Source organism: Corvus kubaryi, unplaced genomic scaffold, assembly GCF_017639235.1.
Source record: "Corvus kubaryi isolate FWS band 111438036 unplaced genomic scaffold, C.kubaryi_AGA036_p1.0 37272, whole genome shotgun sequence".
NCBI lineage: Eukaryota > Metazoa > Chordata > Aves > Passeriformes > Corvidae > Corvus > Corvus kubaryi.
This window is the reverse complement of record NW_024581084.1, coordinates 2,870,510-2,891,052: the sequence shown is the minus strand read 5'-3', so window position 1 is coordinate 2,891,052 and position 20,543 is coordinate 2,870,510. Positions and strand designations below refer to the sequence as shown.

The 20,543-nt window shown below is 52.5% G+C and overlaps 2 protein-coding genes across 2 annotated transcripts in view; one reads left to right on the top strand and one right to left on the bottom strand.

The window, feature by feature from the left end:
* Positions 1–779: 779 nt before the first annotated feature.
* Positions 780–18,189, top strand: PGS1 (phosphatidylglycerophosphate synthase 1). Its single transcript, XM_042025451.1, has 10 exons — positions 780–940; positions 5,993–6,182; positions 6,555–6,632; positions 7,528–7,627; positions 8,269–8,458; positions 8,783–8,961; positions 9,862–10,395; positions 13,739–13,887; positions 15,906–16,048; positions 17,779–18,189. Exons 1-9 carry the CDS (start codon positions 780–782, stop codon positions 16,023–16,025), a joined length of 1,701 nt encoding a protein of 566 aa, XP_041881385.1. The 3' UTR covers positions 16,026–16,048; positions 17,779–18,189.
* The window catches only part of DNAH17 (dynein axonemal heavy chain 17), a 32,876-nt gene continuing 29,875 nt past the window's right edge, over positions 17,543–20,543 (bottom strand). Inside the window, exons 77-80 of the mRNA XM_042025619.1 lie at positions 19,766–19,948; positions 19,422–19,565; positions 18,689–18,914; positions 17,543–17,960 (exon numbers count right to left, since the gene is read on the bottom strand). Coding sequence (XP_041881553.1) covers positions 17,713–17,960; positions 18,689–18,914; positions 19,422–19,565; positions 19,766–19,948 — 801 coding nt within the window. The 3' untranslated portion in view covers positions 17,543–17,712. The remainder of the gene's footprint in view (positions 17,961–18,688; positions 18,915–19,421; positions 19,566–19,765; positions 19,949–20,543) is intronic.

Below are 20,543 nucleotides of genomic sequence, written 5' to 3'. Positions count from 1 at the left end.
GCCCGCAGCCAGAGCCCCGGTGGGGACGGTGCCCGGCGGGAGGAGCGGCGCCGGAGCTCCCCTCCCCACCCGTTTGGCAATTGTTTGTTCCGAGCTCGCACACAACCCGAGCTCTGTCCGTGGGTTTATTTTAAACAGTTTAATTTGCCCCGGAGGAGCGGCCACTGCCCGGCAGAGACCAACCCAGTGCGGCAGTTCTGGGAAGCCGCTCCGGCGAACCGGCTGCTCTGAAATGCAAACGAGCCCCGGAGCGCTGCCGGGGCGGGCAGGGGATAGCGGGGGACGGACGGGCTGGGAGCACGACGCGGCTCCGGGGTCTCCCGGCGGGACCGGCTCCCCGTATGGAGACCCGGCGGGGGGACCCGCGGTCCCCGGGCTCCGCCTCGCCCCGTCTGCGGGGCGGCGAACGCCGGTTCCGCCGCGGGCAAGAGCCGTGTACGTCCCTTCGGAGCCGTTCGGCCGGGCCGGGGCTCGCCCCGGGGGGAGAAGAGAGACCGGGAGGGTAACATCGCCGGGGCGGCGATGTGGCTCCGCGTTAGCCCGTCCCACGTGTGCGGGACCAGGGCAGCCGCGGCCCGGCACCGCCGGACACCGAACCCTTCCTCAGCTCCTCCCGGACCCTTCCCGGCCGTCCGCCCGCTGCGGACTCCGCGCTCGCAGGCCGGGCGGGATGGCGGGGAACGGCGGACACGCCGCGTGCCCGGGCCGGGGGCCCCGGTAGGCGCGGGTCGGGCCCGGGCGGGGCGGGCAGCGGCGCGGAAGCGGAAGGCGGTGTCGCCATGGCAGCGCGGAAGCGGAAGGCGCGGGCGATGGCGGCGGGCGGCGCGGCGCTGTGGCGGCGGTTCTCGGCCTGGCTGCCGCGGGGCCGCCTCGGCCTGACCGCGCTGCTCGGCCGCCTCTCCGACCGCCTCTCCCGCGGTCGCGACCGCCGCACCCGCAGGTAAGGAGCGGCCGGGCTCCCGCCGGCTCTCCCCGCGGCTGGGAGGCAGCGGGAGCCCTCGGCCGCCCCCGCAGTCGGTGTCGCGTTATCGGGGCACCCCCCGCTCGCCGCTTCCCCTTTCCGGCCCGGCCCAGCCCCTTGGAAAAGCTGCGTAGGGGTAAAGGGGCGGCCCGGTACCCCCAGGCCGGGGTCGGAGGCGGGTTCGGCTCTGCTCCCGCAGCCCCCTTTAGCTCGCCCCACTGTCCGATCGCTCTTAGGGCAACAGCTGAGCGTTATTTCCCCTTCATTTCCTATTTCCTTGTCTCCCCCTGTCATCAGGCGCTGGCCGACATCTCCTTTTCCCAAGGCCCGGCTCCCCTCGGCTGTCACAGGTGCAGCTCAGCCCTCGGGGCGGCACCGGCGGGGTTTGGGTGTTCGGCATAACCCGCTCGGGCCGGGGTCGCGGACGGCGAGATCCCCCCGCGGGCTGGGGCCGAAACAGGTGCCAGTCCCGTCTGTGCCGGGGCTGCGTCCGGCGGAGAGACATGAGGGGTAGGACACGCTTGCCCGGCGGCAGTGACCCGTGGCTGTCACCGGTGACTGTGACTGGCGGCAGTGACCCGTGGCTGTCACTGCGGTACTGGAGGAGGTGGATGGTCAGTCTGCTTTGTGTTCTTGTTCACGCCAAGGGAGTTCTTTCCACACTTCTCTTTTGGCCTCATCAGTGTTTTTAGGGCAGATAAATTAGGCCGAGCCCTGGAAAACAATCACTGAGTTCAAAGCAGCACTGTAGATCCCCCCATGTGGCGATGTGTGTGTGAGTGAAAGGACAGCACTGTGTCCCGCAGTTTCACTTCACCTCTGGCTCTGCAGATGAGGTTTTACAGTGAATAAGAGTTTCAGCTCCATTGTGAGTTTCTGTACCAAACCTACATTTTAAAAACTAGAACAAACCCCAAAAAACCCATTGTTTCTATTTAGGTTCAACTTTTTGTTCTGAGGTAGTTCCTTTTGATTCCGTTTTCTCTTTCTGGTTAACTCAGTGATGTGGAATACATGGAAAGGGCTCCCCCTGAGTCCATTTTCTGTTCCTCTGAAACCTGGTTTGTCACAATGTGGAATTTTGATGATTTCTTCATAATGTTACATGGTTTCTGATAGTTATGTGTGCGTGGTTGCAAGGAGTGTTTGTACTCGGGTGGTCACTGAGCTGATGTCAGTCACTGGTGGGTAGAAGCTGCTGCTCTGGGAGCCAGTTGCTGTACCGGTGGCTCTGTAGCTGGAGCAAAACATGGATTTATTTGATAATTCTAAAAGCCATAGTTTCTCAACACTGAATAAGGTGTTGTCATAGGTTAGCAAGCATAGTCCCGGAAGGGACGTCCTTGCTAAGGGGTGCTTACAGTTTCCTCTGGGAACTGACAGAACCTATCAGCTGGCCAGTTTGAATATGGACAATTCTCTAAGCCACTTAAAGTTGTGATCACCTCTGTGATCCACATTTAAGAATAGGCAAACTCCCCCTCCAAGCTCTCTCTCTCGTTTCCGGCGCTGGCACAGGTGGCTGCGGGCCCCGTGTGGGGGCCAGCGGGCCCGGCCAGGCCCTGCCTGGGCCAGGCCGGGCCGGGCCACGGCCATCCTGAAGCCATGGACCTGTTCCAGCCATGGAACCCCCCCCCCCCACTGCCTTGCCGTGGGCAGCCGGAGCGGCTCGGCTCTCCCCCCTCTCCACTGCGATAAGAAAAATTCAACATTCCAGCTGCAAAGCTGCAAGGCCGAGGTGAGAGTAACCCTTTTATTGCTATGAAGAGCTGAAGACCTGAGGGAAGAGAGAGAGGAGATGCTTAAAGCTGAAATTCTGTTGTGAAGCTATGATATATCAGAGTGTCCTGTTGTAATTTCATGAAGATATGGGGGGCGGAGTGTTCAACTCGTGAGCAAAAGCACCTGCGCTGAGATAGGCAGATGCTGACGCAGCTGTAATTTCATGAGAAGTTTGGACAGGGAGAGATGAACCAGATGAGGACTTTTGCTCCAAACGGGAAAGGAGAAAACCTCAGTCCGTAGAGGTGAACCAGATGAGGACTTTTGCTCCAAACGGGAAAGGAGAAAACCTCAGTCCCTAGAGATGCTCCCAGAGATAGTCCTAACGATGAAGATGATGAAGACCCTTTGCTCCCAGGGAAGGAGAAGGGCCTCTGTTTTTGTTTCTGAACGGCTCAACCTTAAAATTGTACCCCAGAAAACTTCAAGAGTGGACCCTCGAAAGCAGTTGCGGGAAAAGCTGCAAGTCGGGGGAAAGGACTCACACGCAGGCAGAGAGACTCCTCTTCCTAAATGGACTGAACAATATTTGGAAGTGGGTGGCTGTCTCGTTGTGATAATGTTTTCATAGCATGAGCAAGAAGAGACTTCTCTTTCTAAATGGACTGAACAAGGTTATTATGGAAGTGGTAAACAGACTGAACATCTTAAGGGTTGTCTTTTCACATTGTCAGTGGGAGAAGGGAGGAAGGTGGGGGGAGGAGGAGAGTTCTGAAGGTGGTATAATTTTTTTTTCCTTCTTCTTTTAGGTCTGTTAATAAACTTCTTTATATTCTTTCAAGTTTGGTGCCTGTTTTGCATTTCTCCTAACTCTTATCTCACAGCAGATAAACAGTAATGAGTATTTTGGACCAAACCACTACACTAAATTGGTGTTTCCGCCCGGTTACAAACCGAACCCGCGACAGGTGTAAAATTCAGAATTTCAGTGTGTCACTGTAGACACACTGTAAATTACTTAAGGCGTGAAAAATCTGGAGGATGGAATTAGTGGGGATAAATGGACCTATACAGAATTAATCTGAAGGCTCAAACCAAATAGTACTGGTGCTGCAGGTTCATATTCCAATCAGAGCCGAGATGCTCCAAGCACAACCATCACTGCCCTGCAGCCTTCAGAGCTGCCCTCGGAGCTGCCCCCGGCAGGCAGGTGCAGGGTCACGGGCAGGGAGGCAGGTGCAGTTGGACTCACAATTCCAATAGTCCTTGCCAGAAAATGGCTTCTGGGAATCATGTTTCTGGAAAGTGTCTGCTTGGCCGCTCGTCTGGCTTCTGGAAGTGTAATTGGATTGACCAATGGGATAATGAGGACGATATTCATCTCTGTTGATTGTTATTGTAAAATACATAAAATTTGCCACTGCTTCCTCCCTGGGAATAATTCCAGAGGATGTTGTTTGTGACCTACGGGGCTAGGCTAGAGCCTGGCTGTGCCACTGCTCTGTGGGTTGAGCATTTGCTGGGTTTTAAAACCCCGTGTTTTTGGATTCAGGGTGAATTCCTCTAGCTCTCTGTGCCGTGCTCCCTTGCACTGATGGAACAGTGGGAATCTGCTCTCTGTGTGTGGCCTGTGAGGCTTGAGGTGAGCAAAGGTGTGTGAAGGTTGTGCTCAGGTTCTGTAGAGACTTATGAGAATGTGCCTGGAAAGTGGTATGTCTTGCGTTTCTGCTCTGCTTTAATTTTTTTGCACTATTTGCGTTGTTTTTAATAGCCTGTGCTGGTGGTCTCTGTAACTTCTGGCTATTCAGACTGAACCCAGTCCACATGATCTGTTACAACCCACCATCCCAGGAATTCCTGCACCGACTGACTCAGATTTTGGTGTTGATGTCAGTGACAAACTCGTGGATTTTCCAGGAAACTCCACTATGAACTGGTTTCCTTGTAAGGATGTTAGGAAACCTTGTGAAGATCCAGGGTTGTATCATGAACCAGATGAGTGAAATCATCTTCCTGGAATCTGTGGTCATTTGGACTCTGAATTGTGGTAAAAAGCCGAAAGTTCCTTGTAACAAATTCTGGTAAAGGTTGTGATCAAGTTTCTTCTTGGTGTGTGGTGGCCATGGAATCATCAGGATGGGCCACAGGATGGTGGCTGCCTGCTGGCCTGAGGACCTGGTGGTCCTCAGGGTAAGACCAGCCACCCCAGTTCCATCCCAAGGAGCCCGGCTCCCATGAGGGGGGTTTGCAGAATGGAACGGTTCCTGTCGGGTTCAGGGATGCAGTTCAGTCCCTTGCTCATGGATTCCTGGATCTCGTGGGAGCTGCTGCTGCTAATTGTGTTGAAATGTGGTTTTGTCATGCAAACAGACTCCTTCGGGAGGGGTCGTTCTATGACTGGATGAATTTGCATGTGTGAAACCTCCAGAGAGGAGAAGTTGCTGCTTGCTTCCTGTCACCCCCTGCGTGATGCTGGCACTAAGCTGGTTTCTTCCCGAAGTGACTTCAGAGAAATTAAACTTGTTCTGAAATTTCTTTTTGAAGAATGAGCTTCCTGATGTTTCCCTCACAGCTTTTGTGAGGTTTGCAGGGGAAGTTGTGACCCTCTCTTGTACTTCTGCGGAGTGCCGGTGGCATTGCTAGAGAGGGATGGATCCCTGTTGTGGCTCTTGGCGTATTCCTGCTGGGACATAGTCGCTCCTTTTGTGGGTGCAACTGCTCTGCCTTTGCTGGGGCTTGCACTTGGGCACCTTGTGTGCTGTAGATCTATTTCTGGATAAGATTGAGGGATGGAGGCATTTTTTGCTTTAAAGCAATGTGATCTTTAAATCTGAAACGGGAACAACTCTAGCCCAGCTGAGAACAAAGCCTGGCATGAAGGGAGTTTTGGTCGTGTCCAAGCTGATGCGTGTGTGATGGAGATAATTCAGAAGTGGCTGGTTACAGGTACAGGTGGTACCACCACAGCACTGCCAGACACCTGAGTGTCCCCACTCTCATTTTCTGCAGCTCCTGGCCTCCTTCCCCTCCCATGTTGTCCTGATGAAGGAGTTGTTTTCCCTCATCTCCATGCCAGCTCAGGGAAGGAGTTGGTGCTGTTCAGATCTGTTCTCCCACCTTTTGCCTGCATTTTTCTGTTCCCACATTTGTTTTTGGTGATCCAGATCAGATTATGGAAAAGGAAGGGCATTCTTGCCATTGTGGATCCATGCCATGTATTGGCCCTGGTTGCAGCTCTGCCTTTACCTGCTTGGAGGCTTTCTGGGAAGCAAAGGTTTCACTATAATTTCTCAATCTTTCTTTGCACAGATCATCATGGCTGCTTCTGGCCCCACTGCTCCCCCCTCCTATTCCAGTGATCACAGCCCCACCGTGTTCGCTCTGTCCAGAAGGAGCGCACAGGTTCCAGTGGATCAGGAATCTGGTCCCAGAGTTTGGGATCTCCAGCTCGCATGTCAAGGTGCTTTCGTCCCCAGCGGAATTCTATGAACTCCTGAAGGTAAGGCGTGGGCTCCAAGTTGTGAGAATGATTTTGATACAATCCCAGTTTTGCAGCTGCTGCCTGGTAACTGCTCTCGTATGGAATAGGTTTAGCTGCAGGGAATGAGTTCCTCAGTTTCCCAGAAAGCACTAGTTTCTTCCTTGAATCTTAGATGCAGCAATGGTGCTGCTGTGGCTCCACAGAGCCCTGTATGTTTTATGTCGTCACTATCCATGTTTTACCCTTTCCTCCCTCAAGGCCAGGGAGCCAGTGCAGAGATGTGGCTGAAGGCATCCTCCCCAGGGAGTGCAGCACCGCCACGTCTGGGCTGATGGCTCCTCAGGGCCAGACACCCTGTGTGAAATTGAGCTTGTTTATTGCTACTCCCAGGTGCAGATAAAAGCAGCCAAGCAGCGGGTGGTGATGGCCTCATTGTACCTTGGAACAGGACTCCTTGAGCAGGAGCTGGTGAGTGTTGGAAGGGTTTGGGAAGGCCAGGAAGGGAATGCAGGGGAGGGATGTGGAAGGGAGGCACGTGGCGCTTCTGGTTTAGGTCTGGTATGGAGCCAAGGAACTGCTGCACTTCTTCAGGGAATAGTTAGCCTGGGCCTCTCAGAAGGGACTGGCCTGGTGTTCGTAGTGCTCAGGGGGGCTTTGTAAAACTCAGGTCACGGAAATCTATTTTTCCCTGGCATTTTTCTTGAGCGGGATTTGAGCTATAGGTGTGTAGTGCTGTGTGTAGTGCTCCAGGTGCAGGAAACAGATGAAGGATTGATTTTCTGCATTTGAGACCGAGGTCAACTTTGCTTCATGATATTTGCCTTTTTTTGTTCTTTCCTCTGGAAACAAAAGCATTTTTGCCCAAGGGCTTTAGGGAGAAGCCTGGCCTTGGCCAGGTTCTGGTGTTAGGAAGCAAATGCCCTGGCAGGGTAAAGGTAGACGGAGCCTGCACAGGATTTGTGCCCAACTTTGTCTGGGCTTGCACACAGGATTTGAATTTGTATGTGACAAACAACCTTGTCGTTAAAGAATAAAACTGCAGTGAATTCCTACCAAAGTTAGTCTTTGGTGATGGGAGTCTGTTATTTGGGAATGATATTGGGACTTTTTCTGCTAACTTTAATTGCTTTTGGGAGGCCTGAAGAATGTGGATATGTAAAACTGAGGCCCTTTGATCTGTGGCTTTAGGCTGACAGAGGCTGCCAGGCTGGCAGATGCAAAGGCTGAACTGGCTGTGCTTGGCACAAGGAGGAAGGACTCGCACCAGGGCGTGGGAGCTGTCTTGGCCATGGTCTCCTGCAGCTGAGCACTTCCCTTGGAAAGTGTATTTGCTTTTGTAATGAAGAGAGAACTCTCTCTGCAGGTGGATTGCTTAGAAGAAGCACTGGAGAAATCACTGCAAGCAAAAGGCTCACCCGACCTCAGAGTTTCCATTCTCCTTGACTACACCAGGGGTTCCCGGGGTAGGAATTGCCACTTTTTGCTTTTGTCAGAGCCTGATTTTACTGTTAGGCTAGAGAGACAGTTCTTTTCAGAATAGGTGTCTTGGCCAATTGGATCTACTTGCTTAAAGTATGCACGTTTCAGTATTCAGCCTTTTATATTCCAGAGCTGCATATTCCCAGAAAATCTTCAAGCTGAGCAGCTTTTCTTCCAAAATTAGGGAGTAGGAGCAAGAAGGGCCAAGCTGCTCTGTGCAACTTGTGCAGTCTTGCTTGGTTCATTTGTTAGTGCATTTGCCCTTACCCGTCATGCTCGCTTACATTTTCGTTTTGAAAGGAGAATGGGAATTGTTGGAAGCAGCAGCACACTAAATCAGGAACATGTGATCATCTGCAGTGACTCTCGTAGACATGTTACTGGTGCTGGTGAGGCTTGGTTAAGAAGCTTGAAAAGTGTCAGACCTGCCCTGTGACTGATTCTGGATGTCAGTTTCAGTATTGACATAGTGCAAATGAAAGTGATTTAAAAAACAAAGAGAAAAGGGAAAACGTGTGAAGTGCCAGTGGATGGGATGGGTGCTCACCCTGTAACCGGCTGAAGACCTGTGTCATGCTGTGTCCTGTCTGTGTGATCTTTGTGTGAAACTCCCTTTCTGTCCCAGGCAGGAAGAATTCTCGGACAATGCTGATCCCGTTGCTGCAGCGATTTCCTGAGCAAGTCCGTGTGTCCCTCTTCCACACCCCAAACCTGCGTGGACTTCTCCGGCTCCTGATTCCAGAGCGTTTCAATGAAACCATTGGGCTGCAGCACATCAAGGTCTATCTCTTTGATGACAATGTGATCCTGAGTGGGTGAGTCTGCTGCGTCCAGCCTTGGTGCGGATCGTTTCCCTGGGGTTTAGGCTGGGTGTCTGTGCTGCCAGAGTTGTCTGAACATGCAGACTCCATCATGATCCTATCAATGCTCTTCTAAGGTGGGAGAGCAACCACAGTTCTTCCACATGAGGTTCTCAGATGAGAGAGTCTTTTTTAAAGGGAAAAATCTTTTGAGGTTGCAAAGGAAGGGGCCAATTTGTGCTTTGGTGCAGCTATCCCAGAGTGTGGCCTGTAGCCTGGGCTGGGAGGTTGAGAATCTTGTGCCCATGCTCTGAACCCGGCTCTTCCCCTTCTCTTCAGTGCAAACCTGAGTGATCTGTACTTCACCAATCGTCAGGACCGCTATGTGTTGCTGCGGGACTCCCCTGAGATCGCAGACTTCTTCACGGAGCTCGTGGACGCGATTGGAGATGTGTCCCTGCAGTTACAGCAGGATGATACCGTCCAGATGATGGAGGGAATGGTGCACCCGTACCAAGGTAGGAGGGAGCTGTCTCACCTGGTTGGGTGATGGGATCCAGAGGAGACGAGTGACAGCCAGGGTTTAAGGATGACTTGGACTCCATCCGTTTGGGAAATGCTGGGTGTCTGACCATTCTTCACACAGGGAGTGTCCTGTTTTATGCCATCCAGTATTAAAATCAAGATTACTTGAGTTTCAGGACTGGGTCTGTTGTAGTTTTCCCAGCACAATGGCTGTCACAGGCTAATCTGGCAGGGTGTGCAGAGGCTGGAAGTAACTCTGCAACCGTCTTAGTGCTGCCTCGTAAATGTGCTGCTTTTGGCCTTAAACAAGAACTTCATTCCTTAGAGAAGTTTTTCTGATATTAGCAGCTGCAATTCCAGGTGCTCTGGGCGTGCACGTTCTGAAGGGTTCATGAATGTGCTGCTATTGTTGGCAATGAATCTCTTGTAGTAGAGTTTGTTCTGGGAATCAAATGGGAATTGGTTCAGGAAGACTGGGAACAAGCGTAAAAGTGGGCAGAGAAGGGCAGTGATGTGCCAGGCTGATTGCGTCATCAGTTTTTGTCCTGGCCTTGCACTGCTGGGTGATGTAAGTTCAGGGTGGGGGTGGGAGTTTATTTGTGTGTTCCAGCTCATTCTTGGTTGTCAGTGTAGCCTTGCCCTTGTCCTTTCCCTTCTCAGAGGATTTTTCTAGCTGCTGCCAGTTGCTGAGCATTTCTCTTCTGTAATGTAGCTCTGCCCACCTTGAAACGGCTGGTTTGGGCCTTAAGACAGAAGAGTTATGTGCACTCTGTGTTGGCTCCTATTTGCTGCTGTATCCGTGTCCTGTCAGTAGTTTTTCCTGGTGTGTAGTAGATGACACATAGCTCTGTGCCTGTAGGTCTCAGACACCATCTCTCTGATTTTTCCTGCAGGAGACAAAGTGGCTTACTGCGAGATTGCCAACCGGAGGGTCATGGAGGTCATCAACTCTGCCCGGACACGGCAGGAGCTCCTTCATGCAAAGACTTTCCACAGCAGCCAGGCAGGCAGCTCCCTGATATCCCAGCAAGGCTCTCAAGCATCTGGGAGTCTGAAACCAGAACCTGACACCTGGATCTATCCCTTAATCCAAATGAAACCTTTTGGGATTCAAATAGATGAGATGGTCACAGAGACGCTGCTGACCGAGGCGGAGCGGGATGCCAGGATATACCTCACCACTGGCTACTTCAACCTGACACAGGCCTACATGGACCTCATCCTGGGCACAAGGGCTGAGTACCGGATCCTCCTGGCCTCGCCAGAGGTCAATGGGTTTTTTGGTGCCAAAGGGGTGGCAGGTGCCATCCCTGCTGCCTACGTTTACATTGAACATCAGTTTTACAGCGAGGTCTGCTGCCTGCAGCAGCAGGAGAGGGTGCAGCTGCAGGAGTACTCCCGCGCCGGGTGGACGTTCCACGCCAAAGGTAAGATGCCCTTATCGCAAGGGGGCTTGTTCAGAGGTGCGCGAGAGTTGCACGTTTGGATTGCGAAAGGAGTGAGGGGCTGGCTGGGTGCCAGTTTGGGCTTAACCTTCAAAACTCCTCCAAAGTTCAAACAACTTACTTGTGTAAACTTGGAGGGTTTGGATCGCTTGGGGGATGCCTTGCCTTTGGATTTCTGGTTTGATACAGTCACAGGGATGATGTAAGAGCTGTCCCTATGGTGGCACTGAAGCACTGCCTGGATGGGAAATGTGATGTGAAGGGAGGGAAGCATCTGGATGTGTTTACGATGCAGTCAGTGCCGTGGTGCAGTTTCTTGTATCCCTTGGGCTGGTTTCAGCAGTCAGAAGTGCTGACTCCGTTGGGGACCCTGGAGCGGTATCTGAGGCAGGTGCTGGAGGGGAGCTGCTCCCGGGGCCTTCCCAGCAGCAGGTCTGCGTGGGATGATGTGAGTGTTGGGGGATTTGCACCAGCTCACAGCACACAGGGGATGCAGTGCATGAGGAACTGCAGCATGTGCTTATGGGAGTCAGGGCAGCCAGAGGGCAAGGGGCTGAGGAAGGAATATGGACTAATACGCAGCGAGTTAATGAACGCTGCCCTCAAGGTCTTCTCTGGGACACCCTGGATTCCTGCTGAGTACACTATGCCCAGCTCTCACAAGCTCAGCAGGGTGCTCTGGCTGGAGCATTTGGGCTGTGATTGGAACACTGGGGCTCCAGCCATTCCTGTTTTGAAGAGAGCTGTTAGTGGGAATGGCTCCATCTCCCTGCTTCTCGCAGGGGTGCTCAGAGGGAGGCTCAGAGGTGGTGGGGAGGGAAAGCTGCAGAGTCGGCCTTCTCTTGACTCTTGAAAATTCCTGGGTGCTACTGGCTGCCTCTGTGTTGAAATAACAAACAGATCTCAGGGTGTCATGCCCCTCCCCAGCACAATCGGGAATGCAGGGAAAACCCTTATCTCATGCAGGTCACCACAAGAGAGGTCCCTGCCTGCCTGCCTGGGATGTCCTGTGTCTTGAGCGACCTGTGGTTCCCAGGTTCTGCCTTTGTTGGACACTGCTAAGTCCCAGGGGGATGTGGTTTGGCATAAGTTGAGCCCAGAAACAAGGGCTGCTTTTCCCAGCTACCGAAGTGCACTTGGTCCTCTTTGGGCCAGCCGGGCCTCGTGGGACAGCGCTTTGGGCTCTCTACTGTGGGGTGTTCGCTTGGAGAGGGATGCAGGGCTGGGAGTTCAGCCGCTCCCTTGCCTAGCAGGAGGGACAGTTGGAGACATTTGCTGCCTTGTTTCCACTCCCCTTCAGAGTGCTGGGAGGATCAGCGTGCAGCTCCTCCTCTGGCGTGCTCTGCCCTTGGCACATGTTGGATTCACCTCGTTTCCTTCTGCAGGAGTCACGTGGTGTGGCAGAGAGGACAAGGACAGAAGAGGGAAGGGAGGAAGCCTTGGAGATGTGAAGGGCATGTGCACAAGGAGCACATGGAGCCTAGCTCCTGACTAAGGACATGGGATCCCCAGCAGCAAATAGTACCTGTTGGTGCTTCCTCTCTGGGCTGCGACATGAGACACCCTTTAGTCTCCCATGGCATCTCGCTGACATACCCCAAACACTGTGGCTGTGCTGCATGCCCCCCCCCCACTCCCCGTAAAATGTTCCTATCTGCATGCACAGTGTCCAGTGGTGTTCCCAGGGTTGTCTCTCCTGGATGCATTCAGCACCATGCAGGTATAGCAGAGCACTGCACAGATGGGATGCACGTGTGAGCAGGACTGCCAGCAGCTGTCCTGCTGTGACATCCCAAAGCCTACCTGCCGCTTTCCTGGGTGTGGTGTTGAGGGTGACATGGGTACATCCCTTGGGATCAGAGTGCCTTCCAAGCAGGTTCCTGTGGCAGGGAGCTGGGCAGGTAGGTGGCTGTGTGCTGCGAGATAAACCCTGTTACTGCTATTGACTGGTGCTGGGAAACTGCGCTTCCCCTTGCTGGAAAGGTGAGTCACTGTTTGAGCAGATCCTGCCAGATGGCTGTGAAACCAGAGACCTGTAAAGGCTGTGGGACTGCCACAGGACACTTGAGAAGGCGAGGAACTTGTTCGTCATGGCTGCTGCTTGGGCAGAGGTCCAGCCTTTGGCTGGTCAGGCACCAGACAGCCCCTGGCAGGGTTCTGTTTGGTGGCAGAACGTGCCAAAACTCGGTGCCATGTGGGTGCTTTCCTGTGGCTCCCAGAGCCCGTGGTGGGCTGTTCAGCCCCTCTGTGGCGGGGTGAGCCCGCGGGGGCTGGAAGTGCCGTGGCTTTAGGGCAGTGCCAGCTCTGTGAGTGTGTGCTGTGGGGGCGGGGAGGAGGTTACAGGAACTGGCAGTGAATCGGCAGCATCTTACTCAAGGCATTCTTGGAACTGCTCTGGGGCTGAGTTAGGAAACCTGCTGCTATTTTAAGGCCGAGGTGGTTTTTATGCTACGGGTTCTTTGTTGCAGTCTGTATGTGACCAGCCACGGGGATAAGCCTCTACCAGGGACTCACCCAGGGCTGTGCTGAGGAGAGCAAAGGCTTTCTGGCTTCATTTGTGCAGAGTGGCCGTGCAGCCTCTCCTTGGCAGCAGTCCTGACTCTCCTGTGGCTGTTCCTTCTTGCCCTGCTGCAGTGGTGTGCTTGAGAACAATGTGATATTTTCATCTTTCCCTTGAAAACCTGTCCTGGGCTCTGTCCCGCCTGCTCTCTGTGCTGGCAGAGCTGTGGGAGCTGTGCTGGTGAGTGGCGGCGGGGGCCAGGTGCCCTGGCAAGAGTCTGATCTCATCCCTGGTGGCTCCTCTGGAAGTGAGGGAGTGAAATAATTTGCACTTCTCTTCTGCGTCTCTTCTCAGTGGCATGTGAATTCACCTGCCAGAGCTGGGAGATGCCTCCTCATGTCCTGGGATGGGGGTTGGTCACTGGCCCTGGGACAGGCTGGACAGACCTAGCCTGTCTGCCTGGGGCTTTGGGGCTGGTTTCTTCACTGAAAACCTGTTTGCCTTCTCTCAGCGTTTCTGAACTCACTGTGGTGCAAAGCAGCCTCTAATGCAGTGGCAGGGACTTGCTCTGGGTTGTTGTGGGGCGCACTGGGGGTGCTGCACTCCCAGTCAGAACGCCTGGATCTGGGCGGTGCCAGGGCACCCCGCGCGCAGCGTCGCAGCCCTGCAGGCCCTGGTGGGCTGCTCTCTGCTCTCGAGGTCCTGCACAGAATCTGTAATCCACCTTCAGTGCATTTAATTCACTCTGAGTGAAGGGACCGTGTGAGCCCACTCTGGCTCTTCCCTCAGCTGTCACACTGCCTCTCTTCCTCATTTTTCCTGCAGGCCTCTGGCTGTACCTGGCAGGGAGTGACCTGCCCTGCCTGACCCTGATTGGCTCTCCAAATTTTGGATATCGATCAGTTCATCGAGACTTGGAAGCTCAGGTTGCGATAGTGACAGAAAATAAAGCCTTGCAGCAGCAGCTCCATCAGGTAAGCGACAGATTCTGGGGATGCAGTGGGGATGTTGTACTTCTGGGTCACACAGGGAATGCTGATGACACAGTGGCAATAAAAACCTCCAGCTACAATAACTCAAAAGCTGCTGGAGCATGGGGAGTCCTGAGGAGCTGTCAGTGAAGTGACTATTGATGAGCTGCCTGCTGCAAGTACCCAGTGCTGGGAAATGAGGCCCTAACGGGAAGGAATGCATGTCCCCAGTGACCTCGGGTACTGGGAGTGCTCAGGGCTGGATGCGCAGAGAGCGTTTGGAGGATCTGCTGGCTCCTCTGCTCACCAGCCACGCTGCACCTCTGAGCCTTAACCTCAACATTTGGGCATTGCCCAGGGCGTGATAGGTTCTGGGGTAAGGAGGCCGGGCCCTTGGAATGTCTGAGCTTGGACTGGAAGAGGGTTTCTGGACTGGCTGGGTTGCCCGTGAAGTTCTGTCACAAAATTCTTGAATAATGATATAACATTGTATAATCTCGACACAAACGTTTTTAAGTGACTTGATATTCAATGTCCCAGGGTTTTTTTGTGCTGTTTTTGTTTTAATTAGGCAGCTTGGAATGCTCAGCACTTCTGCTGCTGCTCTGAATCCTGCCTGGTTCTCCAGCTGTCTTGACTGAATCTTCTGCTGGAACTGAGCGTCCCAAGTCATTTCTCCTACAGTGTTCTGTTTCAAAGCAGATCAGTTTGGTGCCTCTGTGGGACTTGGAGACCTCAGAAATGCACTGTGTGAGGCAGGTGCTGGCAGAGTTGTCTGCAAGATCAATGGGAATTGCCCTCTTGCATCAGGGCTCTTCTCTGGGATGAGTCAGAGTGTATCTAATCAAAACCAATTCTATTACTGGAAGAGTTGCTTGAGTATTTCAATTCATATCTTGCCTCTGCTTGTTTCTAATGGAAGGGGAAAATCAATGGAAATGTGACACAAAGGAATTTTCTCACACAGGGCTGCAGTGATCTCATTCAAAGGGCTTTAAACCATTCCCGATTGCTGGAAGCTGATTCTGAGATGGACTGGGTGTTTACTTTCTGTGGTCTTTTTTAGAAGACTTAATCCGTTCCTGGGATGCTGCCATGAAATCACTTTGCCTGTGTAATGTTCAGTTCCATTTTAAAAATGTGTGCTGAGATTTGGGAAGAAATGTGAGTGGTCTGCGTGTCTTTGGGTGCTTCTCTGAATGAACTGAGATTGATTCAGGGAACTGGCCTTGCCTCCAGCGCTCGGACCTCAGCATATTGGATGGTCGTGGAGCAGAATCCTCACAGCAGGGCTGATGATAGCTCTTGGAGTGAATTGGCAGATGAATGTCTTGCTTCTGTTGTTGGTTCAGCTTTTTGGTGTTACTTTCCAGTACTTGTTTCCTGCTTCCCTGTTCCACCCTGAATTTAAATAGTGCAGAGTATTTTCTGCTGTTTGTGACAGCTTCAATTATAAAAAAAGATGATGAACGAACTTCCAGGAGCTGTTCTGCTCCTTGTTTGCCTGCAGATCCTGAAATCTGACTGTCTGTGCTAAAAACCCCGCTTACCTGTGACCAAAGCGTTGCTCTCACGTGCTGTGAGCATGTTATCAGCAGGGTGGTTCATTTCCTCCCTCAGCAGTTGGGTGCACGCTGTGGGGGCCCGAGTGTTTCTGGTAATTTAGCTGAGATCACGACTGCACATTCATCTGCAAACGCGGTGCCTGAACTGTGTCTAGAAAGAGCCGTGTGAGCCAGTCCCAGGAGGGTTGGGTGAGGTTTCCTTTTCTGGCAGTTACAGCCTGGAGTTGAGGAGTTTTCTGAAACTGAAGCTCAACTCTTGCAACTGTGGGGCACAAAAAGGCAAAACCCTCTACCCTTGTTCTCTGTAGAGTTTAAATTGCAAATTCTTGACGAGAAATGATGCATACTTGTGGCAAGATCCCTGGTCAGCTTTATCTGAGAATTTGCTTCTCTGAAAGACCATTATATAATTTGACACTTGGGATTTACTGAGATGATGTTTCTTTCCCTGTTCAGGAGCAAGAGCAGCTTTACCTCTGCTCAGGAGTGGTCTCAACATCAACGTTTGAGCAGCCAAATCGTTATGTGAAGCTGTGGGTGAAGCTGGTGACACCTCTGATCAAGAATTTCTTTTGAAAGAAGAAAATTTGCTGCTTTGGGTGAGTTTGCTGCCTTATGGGGAATTATATTGAAGTGACTGCAGTGAATAGCTGCAGTGCTCTGTCATGAAAGAAAGACGATGGACATGCAGATGATGTGGGGAAAACCAGGCACTTCTCAGTTCCTCTGGGGTACTGGCTGCCATGGACTGGGATCAGTGCTCAGGTCCAGACTGGGTTTCATCTACTAGAATTTCTGGAAGGGCCACTGACAAAGAACCCGTACAGGGGTATTTTCCATGCATGGAAATAAAAATCCCATTTCTGAAATGTCCCTTTCAGAGTTTTGTAGAGAGAGACTGTGTTTGTATTATCTTGACCAGCCAATAGAAAGCATTGCTGGAATACTTAAGATGTTTTGTTTTTGTATCCAGTCAGGGCTTTGCTTTGTCTCTGTAGTTAACACGGGCAGTTGGTTTTGCTTTTCTGTTTTGTGGTGTCCTGGGTTTCCTGGCTGTTCAACTGCCCCATGACTCAAGCCCTTGTGAGCTTCAGGACATCGCTCTGGCCTGTTCCTGTGCCGTGCACAGTCTGTGCAGTTGGCATCACTGTTCGTGTGCCCAGGATGCTGCGTGTTCCCATATCCCTTTTACTTACCTAACTCTGGCCTCCCCCTCAGCAGGGTCTGCCTGGTTCCTTCACATTCAGATATGTTACAAGTGTCTGTCATGAGTTGTGGAGGGGCAGGAGAAGACTTTTAGTGCTGATGCGGGTTTGGGATGGAAGTGGGAGGCTTGAACCATAACATCCTGCAAAGAAGTCAGTTGGAAGCCAGGTAAAAATGTGTGGGAGTGCAGGGTGGGGCTGCCCTGTGTCACTGGTGGGGTTTCTGATCTGGCAGTGCCACAAACAGGATTTCTGGCACCTGAAAAAAGTTGTCAGTAAGCGTGAAACTCAGTCGTAACTGATTATAAATACTGCTGCTCTATAAAGAAATGAGCTGGTCTCTGTGCCTGCCCTTGGGTCTCGTCTGACTGTGAGCTGTGAGGGAAGTTTCATGTAACTGTACTTCAGAAGTAATTGTGTAAATATTTCACAGGGTGGGATTTTGGTGAATTGTTTTATGCCAAAGGGACCAGCCTTGGCAAATCTACTCACCTTAATGTGTGTTACTGCTGATACAAATTATTTGTTGTGAAGAGAGGGCTGAGTAGGTTCCATACCCTAGAAACAGAAATAACATACTTCAGAGAGGAAACTGTTTGCAGCTGGACCTTCTCTGGGCGGTGCAGGTTGGGTGTGGGTGAACTGGACCACACCTGCACTTTTCTTCGCCCATCTGCTGCAGCCAGACACTCCATGCTCCGTGCAGGAGTGTGGGGAGTTTCTGCTCAGTTCACACTGAGCCATCACACAAAGAGCTGTGGGAAGATGGAGAGCCAGGAGAGGGAAAGGAGTCAGGCACTTGTGTGCAGTTGTTCTGTCTGGCTTCCCACGGTGGTCTGGCTCCCCACCAGCACAACGTCAGAAACCGCCAGTGGAAAACCAGTATCCGCCCTGAGAACCCTGTGTGCTGTGAGAGCAGGCTCCACAGGGCAGCGCTTCCAGCACTGGTTTTATTGATACTTTGCTAAAATGGTTCTGGTACAATCAAACAGACTGAGTTACACAACTTGGAGGTTTTTACAAGTAAAAGTATTGCTGTTTTCCATTGTCATTGAAGTCTAGGCCTCTAGGAGCAGAGCCACACCAGCCAGGACCCACTTGGCAGCTTTTTCTTTTGTCTTCAGGTTGAAGGTCCAGACGTAGGTGGGCCCTCGCGTCCGTGTCTTATAGACGGGACATTCGTAGATGTTGCTGGTGTCCATGCGGTCCACGGGGATGGCTCTGAGCAGGATGACCGGCATCGCAGGCGTCAGCTCCTTCATCCGCGCGTCGGCGATCGACCCCGAGGGGACGTCCCAGCGCGCACCTGCAACGTGACAGCGCCGTCAGGGCACCCTGACACCTTCCCCGGGGCTTCTCGCTGGAGGGGCTTTGTGCAGAACTACTGATGGGTGGGAGCTCAAAGGTTAAGGTTGGGTAGAGTGGCTCAGCAGTGGTTAGGTCTGACATGTTCTCATCTCACTGTGACCCAGGACTGCATTTGCCTTACTGTGTGTGGGATGTCTGAATAAATTCTGTCCCCACCCCTCCCTTCAGCACGGCTTTATATGGGAATTACAGAGTTTAGGGTAACTTGCCGTGGTGGCATCTATCACATGTTGTCCCATGTGCTCTCTGCTTTTGTCCAAGTGGACCCCTCAGCTGCTCTGCTGAACTGCCTCCTTCCCTCTCATTAGCAGTAATTACTATGGCTTTGAGTTTCTCAATTTGTCTTACTCGAGCATCAAAGGAGAATGTGACATACGTAATCACTAGAGCCCTGTAGCTCCGGGAGCCCTGGGGCTTGTGAGCTGGAGCCTGAATTGCTAAACACGAGTGTCTGGTTTGGAAAGGCGGCGTGGTCCGGGCAGTGCTGCCCTCAGCTGGCGGCCGAGCCTGGAGCCAGGTGGGGCCCGGGCTCCCTGCTCTGAGCTGCCTCCAGCGCGGGGCAGAGCAGACCGGCCAGTGAGTGCCAGCACTGCTCGGCTGCACGAGGGAGAAGGGCTGAGCTAGGCCTGCTGCATGTCTGAAACATCTCAGAGATGCAGTTTTTACCTTCCATGAAGAGCCCGTGCACGTAGGAGCCTTCTCTAGGGGGAAATGTTATGTCCTCACGGATTTTCTTGGTCACATCCACTGCCAGACACATCTTATCCAGTGGCCACTGCTTTTTCCTGGCTGTGGACTGCATGATGGCTGTGAGGAAGGACTGGGGATTGAAGAATCCCGCTAGCCACACTGTTGCAGGCAGCACAAAATCTGTTGACCAGACTTCCAGTTCCTGGAAAATAAACCAGCAGAGTCCTTTGGGGTGGAGGGTGTGCTGTGAGCTGCAGGACACTGTGACAGAGCTGATGCTTTGCTGTGCCTAACCCAAGCTTCAGCTGATCTTGCAGAGTGGGGACCGGCTGGAAGTGGTGTGGGAGGAATAAACAGCAGATTCCCCTGCAGCAATGAAGCTGAAACCCTGAATTCACAGTGCAGAAAATAATGCTGTTATTTTTTAACAAAGCCAGTTTTATTCATTTTTTTTTATGGAACACCCAGAGTTGTAATGGGGGGGGAGCTGATGCTCTTTTCCTACAGTGGTGTACTGTAATGGGAACCCTGGTCAGACCTGTGCTCCCATGCCTGGGGTAACAGCCCTTTTCAGGTACTTCAGGCTGGTTAAATCGATACTGGGAAATAAACCAGATACCAATAAACCAGGGCACTGGTGGGGAGAGTCCTGGTCTCTGGGGTACCTGCTCGCGCCCCAAGCTCTGACTGTCACACACGCTCTGCTCACCCTGATCCGCAGGAGCAGGTCCGCATACCAGCTTGCCAGGCTGAGGAGGGAGGGATAGGCGTAACGTGTCCACGATTCTGGAACGCTGTCATAGAAGAGAGCGTTTGCCAGCTCTTCCATCTCGGATGTAATTGTCAGCTCTCCCTTTGAAAAAGAGAAAAGTCCAGGCAGTGTCACCTGCAGCCAGTGGTGGGACATGCAGAGGGCTGTGTGTGGGCTCAGGGAGCAGAAGGCTGGGGCTGCCCGGCTGCAGCTGGCACAGCTTGATGGGTGAGAGCTGCAGCAAAGGCAAAGAGTACTTTGGAAGTACTGGGAGATGATCCAGGCAGCTGCGTGCTGTGTACCTGCAGTCCCAGGTCCAGCTCCTTCAGCGAGCGCCTGATCTCATGGGTCAGGATGTTCATCCTTTCACATTCCTGGAGGGCTACAACAGTGTATGGGGTTTTTTCCTTTGCCTTTGCCATCATGTCCTCCATGTTGAACGGCTCTGGCAGCTGCCCAAGGATTTCATCCAGGACTGACTTCACCTGAAATGAGAATGCCATAAGCGGGTCTTACCCAGAGAAAAATGCTGCAGGTTCACATTTAATGACGTTGGTAAGATTTTTTCTTTTTCTGCCCTGGTGTTTCTTTGTACCTCCTCCTCTGTTACTAATGCTCCATTCTGTTACTAACTGCTCTTGGGTCTTAAAAAGCTGTAGTTCTTTTTTGATAGCCAGGGTAAGAGACCTGAGGCCATGGAGGCTGTGAAATTCAAGTGTAAAATCCAGGCAGTCAGGAAGATGATTTTTTTAAAAATTTATTTTAAATCTTTGTTTTTTGTAGTTGCTATCATGAGTGGAGGTTCCTCAGCCAGCTCCATCTGCTGAGGAGCCCCACGTAGGCCACATGTTGCCAGTGGGGCATCTTGGCCCCATCACGGCGTGAGGTTCCTGACTGTGCTGCCGGCTGCCTCGGTGCCGTGTGCGCCGCCATCCCCAGGCCGGTGAGCACAGCCTGGCTGGGCTGGAGTCACCTCCCTCAGCTATCCCTGCCTTGCTGCTATGGGGCCTGCTCTCTCATTTGTCTCTGGGCCTGTGTCTGTGTCCCCTCTCTCTAGCCTCTCAGTTGTCACCCTTAAGA